Source organism: Lactuca virosa, chromosome 4 (genome assembly GCF_052849685.1).
Source record: "Lactuca virosa cultivar CGN04683 chromosome 4, Lactuca_virosa_CGN04683_v6, whole genome shotgun sequence".
Classification (NCBI taxonomy): Eukaryota; Viridiplantae; Streptophyta; class Magnoliopsida; order Asterales; family Asteraceae; genus Lactuca; species Lactuca virosa.
Genome location: NC_136429.1, coordinates 216,006,573 through 216,012,577, shown reverse-complemented (window position 1 = coordinate 216,012,577; position 6,005 = coordinate 216,006,573). Strand labels below are relative to the sequence as shown.

At 34.7% G+C, this 6,005-nt stretch overlaps 1 protein-coding gene across 1 annotated transcript; it reads left to right on the top strand.

The window, feature by feature from the left end:
* The first annotated feature begins 601 nt into the window (after positions 1 to 601).
* On the top strand, positions 602 to 1,912 carry LOC145107986 (NDR1/HIN1-like protein 13). The gene has a single exon (XM_079044961.1). The coding sequence runs from the start codon at positions 925 to 927 to the stop codon at positions 1,702 to 1,704; it is 780 nt and encodes a 259-aa protein (XP_078901087.1). The 5' UTR covers positions 602 to 924; the 3' UTR covers positions 1,705 to 1,912.
* The last annotated feature ends 4,093 nt before the right edge of the window (positions 1,913 to 6,005 follow it).

Below are 6,005 nucleotides of genomic sequence, written 5' to 3'. Positions count from 1 at the left end.
GTGGATTATAGTCTAAACTTGGTATGAGACTCATGTATTATATGAGTTTATTTAAAAAAAATTAAATACAAAATTCTACACATTTGAAAAGTATGAATTTATAAGAAAAATAAGAAAATATTGAATTATAAAAATTAAAGTGTTTTTTTTTCTCTTTTAAATTTAAACAAATAATTTAGATAAATAAATAATTTAAACAAATAATTTAGATAAATAAATAAAGAAAATTAATGAATATTTAATTTGGTAATTTTAAAATAAAAATGAAAATTCATTAATGAAATTGATATGTATTTATTATTGAATATAAATACTATCTACAATTTAATAAAATGACATGTGGAATAAAAATTAATTTAAAATAATCACAAAATTATATGTGGCAAAATAAATGAGAATGTGACATGTGTCAAAAAGATATTTCTTTATTAAAAAGGATAAAATATAATATTTTTAATCTAATCCAATCTTCAAATTCATTCAAAAAGTTTAATTATTATCGTAGTATTTGTATATTATTCCAAAACTAGATATGTAATAAAAAAAAATATATATATATATCCCCATTTATTTTGACTATATATATAACCAAAAATAGAACCATATTTTGATGAGAAAGTTTTTTTTAGGGTTAATGATTGAGGAAAGGAATTTGATGTATTCCCTCCAACTCCGAAAACAGCCTTGCATCTTCCAATAAACAGAGATAAAGATTCCGCGGCTTTGCTCCACCTTCAACCTCCCTTTTGGTTGCACGGTTGCTATCTTTCTCTCTCTCTCTCTTCTCTGTCACTTTCCCGGCGCCACCGTCAACTACAATACACGTACTTACAAGGAGATCTCAGCTAACAAAAACCACAAATTAAATAGACAGAGATCGAGAGTGATCGACTTACCTAAACAAATCATCACACCATTTTTTCAATGGCAGAGAAAATCTACCCTGCTTCCAAGCCCAACACCGGCCCCACTCCCGCCGCACCCACCGGCGCCGGAAACGGAAACGGCAATGGAAACCCTGCGTTTCCGGCTACCAAAGCCCAGATGTACAACGCCACTCGTCCGGTGTACAGACCTCAACCCCGCCGCAGCCGCCGTAGCTGCTGTTGCTCTTGTTGTCTCTGGATCACCTGTGTTATACTTCTGTTGATTGTCATCGCCGCCATAGCCGGTGGAGTTGTGTACGTTTTGTACCGTCCTCACCGTCCTTCGTTCTCAGTATCCTCTCTCCATGTCTCTCAATTCAACCTCACTTCCTCGGATAAACTCACCACGAAGTTCAATTTCACCATTACAGCTCGTAACCCTAACAAGAAGATCGTATTTTTCTACGATCCGGTTTCTGTTTCGTTTAATTCGAAAGACGTTGATGTCGGTGACGGATTGATTCCGGCCTTCACGATGGGGAAGAAGAACACGACGATGTTGCGGACCACCGTGTCAACGACCGGACAAACAGTGGATGATAACTCTGCTCTTAAATCAGATCTGAAGAACAAAAAGAGTTTACCATTGAAGATCCAGCTCGATACCAAAGTGAAGGCGAAGATCGGAAGCTTCAAGACTAAAAAGGTACCGATTAGAGTTACTTGTGAGGGAATCAAGGCGGCAGCACCGACCGGAAAAACAGCGACGACGGCCACAACGTCAGATGGTAAATGCAAGGTGGATCTTCGAATTAAGATCTGGAAATGGACAATTTGAATTATACTTTTCAATTGAAGGAGAAATCAAAGGTGTGATTATCTGAATTTGATTTTTGTTCATGAATATTGTGATTTTTGGGGAAAGTTTGGATTTGCATGTTTAGGAACAGGATTATGGGTGTTTTTTTATTGTGTTTGATAGAATACGTTATAAGTTTGATATCTTCTGATTAATCCATAATTGGAAATTGAATTTTTGTTATGAATTTAAGCATTTTCCATTCATTCATATTTGTCATGGAAATTAATCGTGTTTTTGTTTTTGGTATTTTTGGCACATTGTTTTTTAATCATATTTAGATATATTTTTCGTAGAAGATTAATAAGTACGATACAAAATGTCGTTATCGAATTAACAAAATTTAAATTGTGTTGTTAATTTGTATAAACTAAACAGAAAATAGGGTTCATAATAGTTAATGACTTAATGTAAAAGATATCTTATTTAAAATAAGAATTGGCCTAACATAAACAAAATAACGATTATATAAAAAATGTAATCGGTCATTGCTTAATCTGAACTTAATATAAACTTAATTTATTTGATATAACTTAATCTTGGATTCTATGCTATGAATAAAAATAATTAAAAAATATAACGATTCAAAATCAAATTGAAAATCAAAATGTCGATTTTTTTTTTAATTCATTTTTTTTTATTTAAAATTAGTCATATTAAAAGTACTTAAGTTAATACATGAAATAATATATTTAAAACCTAAGGGCATATTTTAGATGTCCATGTATACACTTAAAGGATTCAAAATGATTTGAATACAATATCTATGTGATGATCAAAATTTCAAAATAAAACAACTAGGATAGTAATAAGGTAAAAATATACATATTTATACTTTATGAATATGGTTTAATTGTATTAAAAATTTATAAATTTATGTTTATTAATACATTAAAATCCAGTTTAATTGTAAAAATTGACATACATCAACCTTCCATCGAAGAGAAGCAAATAAAAGGCTTTCATAAAAATTCTCGCAGAATCAATAATGAAATTTTTATTCTGTACATGTAAGATCATGAATTAGTAATTGCATCCAATTTATAAACAAATCACAATTGTTTCCATTTTTGGAATGAAATATTTATGGAATCTCCATGAATAGGATCAAACTTATTCGTATTTGCATGAGGTTCTTCTTTCTTATTCTTAAAAAGCCCCAAGAAGGCTTGCTTGATCCATAATTTATGTTTCATCTTTCGTTTCATTTATATAGGTTAAATGAAACAATATGTATTTATACATGAAAATATAAAAAATACATATATATGGTACTAGTATTTATATTTATACCAAAAAATAAAACATTTATTTATAAAAATATTTTAATTATATGTAAATATTTGTTTTATATAAATATTTATACATATTCGTGAGTAATAATATGTATTTATATCATGTAAAATTAGTGATAAATGTATAAAAAAATATTAATGACTAAATATGTATAAAAATATGATTAGTAATTAAATGTGTATAAAAAAGTGACTAAATGTATTCATGGAAACCTACAATAGCATGTCATAATTGTATTTTTTGTTTTTTAACAAAGGAAAAATAATTTAATGATAAGAAGTGTATAAAAAAGAAATTTTTAATGAATAAATATGTATAAAAAAAGAAATTTGTTAAAATGTTATATATGTGTATTGTTATGTATCTCAACCCTAAATAGGGCTCAACCCATTCTTGTGCTTGTATCCTATATATTTGTGTATAATGAATCAATAGTTTTCATGGGAAAATATACTACTTTTATGGTATCAGAGCCTTACCTTCTATAGCTCCCTAATTCCTCTCATTTCCTTCTCACCTCTTCATCGTTTTTGTAACGCCCGATTCCTGGTACGTATTTTTAATATAAGCATTTGTATATTTACTTTGGGACTCGACGAGTTGGAGGCCCCACTTCGCCGAGTAGGTGTGACTTTTTGGACGCGGGTGGAAGAGTCTACTCGCCGAGTCGGAAGCCCGACTCGACGAGTAGACCTGTCTGGATGAAACCCTAAATTTTAGGTTTTGCACCCTATTTAAACACATTAACCAGCCTCCCATGCAGCCCCCATCGTCTCCCTTAGTCCATAAAACCCTAACTTGTGACCCTTGAGCTTTTACAAGAGTGTGAGTCATTTTTTAGAGTGTTTGTGTGATCTTGAAGCTAGAGGAAGAAGAAGAATGAGCTAGAAGGTTCAAGGAAGCAGTAGATCCAGGGTTCAAGCCCCATTTCCAGTCCCTTTAAGGTATAAAGTTGCTTCCTTGACTTCTCTATTGCTAGATCTCTCCATATTTGAGTTTAGGGCCATCTTTTAGCAATTTTGTGAACCTTTTTTAGTATGGAGTGTAATCTAAACCCTTTCAGCCATAAAGTTTACGAAATTATCATGCTTTAGCCCTTCCCTTTGGCCTAGATTTCATTTTAGACTTGGAAATGGTGTTTTTGGCTCATAACACCTTGCATGCACGTAAAGTTTGTAACTGTACGTGTAATATCGACCCTAGGAGGTCAGATCTACGTTTTAGATGCGTTAAGCCCGATTGGAATCGGCTGTATGAATTTGGACATTGAAGGACTCGACGAGTCGCTCATACGAATCGGCGAGTTGGGTCGTAGTTTCCCCAATCCTTTCTAATATTGAGCAACTTGTTGAGTTTTTGGAAATGGCTCAGCAAGTTGGGCTCGTTTATGGACTTGAAGATCATGAAACTCGACGAGTTCAAGGATGAACTCGACGAGTTAAGAGCAACTGTCCCAACTGAGATGAAGATGAACTCGACGAGTCCAAGGAAGGACTCGACGAGTTCAAACAGAATGTCCCGATTCTGCATGAAGGAGAACTCGACGAGTTCTTGAAAAACTCGGCGAGTAGGATCGAAGTTCCGGTATTTTATGGATTATGGAACTCGACGAGTTGGTGGACCAACTCGGCGAGTTGAGTCAACCAGATGTTGACTTTGACCAAAAGTTGACTTTGACCAAGGTGTTGACCTTGAATTGGACTTTGACTTGAGTTGACCCTTGAAGGGCTAAGAGTATGAGATGGTTATTAAGGAAGGATGTCATGTGTAGGAGTTTGAGAGGAGTTGATCCCAGCATCGAGGACAGTTCAGTTTCGGCACGACATCGAGGTGAGTTACCTTCCAGTAGAAGTGGGTCTAAGGCCACAATGTCGGCCCACTAGTAGGAGTTCTTTGTTAGACGATTGTCTTTGTGATAATTGTCTGGTATGCCACTATCTGATATGCGTTATGTGCTAGGATGCTATGATATATGTGTTAGTAGTAGTAGGGGTGAAATAGTCCCCGGTTACCGGTTGAAAGATACCGAAGGGGTAGACAGTGCACATACATGTCTAGCAGTATGTTCATGACATGTTATTATATGGTAGTGGTAGGGGTGAAATAGTCCCCGGTTACCGGTTGAAAGATACCGAAGGGGAGGTCAGCTCCCGGCTACCGGTTGAAAGATACCAAAGGGAAGTCCAGCTTCCGGTTATGCCAGTCGGATACCGGTTGAAAGATACCGAGGGATAGGCAATATATGTTTATGGTATGTGGTATGATGGGGGAACTCACTAAGCTTCGTGCTTACAGTTTGCAGTTTTATTTTTAGGTACCTCTTCATCGAAGGGGAAGGAGCCGGCACGGCAGCAACGCGTCACACACACAATTTCCGCATATGAGATTCTTGGGATTTGTACTCTGATATTGTTACTATGTTATTACATGATTTTGAGACTTATGATCTATGACCTTTTATGAAATGAATTAACCGAATGATGTTTTCTATAAATTGTTTTATAAATTGCTATATTAAAAATAAAATTTTTGGTCTTGAAATTTGGGATGTTACAGTTTTCCTCTCTGTTCTTTTCTGTCCGGCCCTAGCCATGGTTGGGGATAACAACAACAACAACAAAGAAACTTCTGACAAACCATGTGGCATCACAAACATCCGCACCTATGTGTTGATCACCCTCAACCTCGATGATCTAATATGATACCTGGCGTGAACTTTTTAATGCTTGATGTCTCAGTTTTGGTGTTGACAAACACCTTACAAACCCCCCTCCCAACAACCCCTCTGATGAATGGAACAAACTCGATCACCTTGTGAAACTTTGGATTTATGGCTCTATATATCCATATCTTGTTACAATGGTCTTGAAGCCCGGTATGACCACACATGATCTCTGGAAAGCTCTAGAAATCTTTTTTATGACAATAAAGATGCTTGGGTTATTCAATTGGATAACGAGTTGCGGTCCATTGAAATCGGTGAT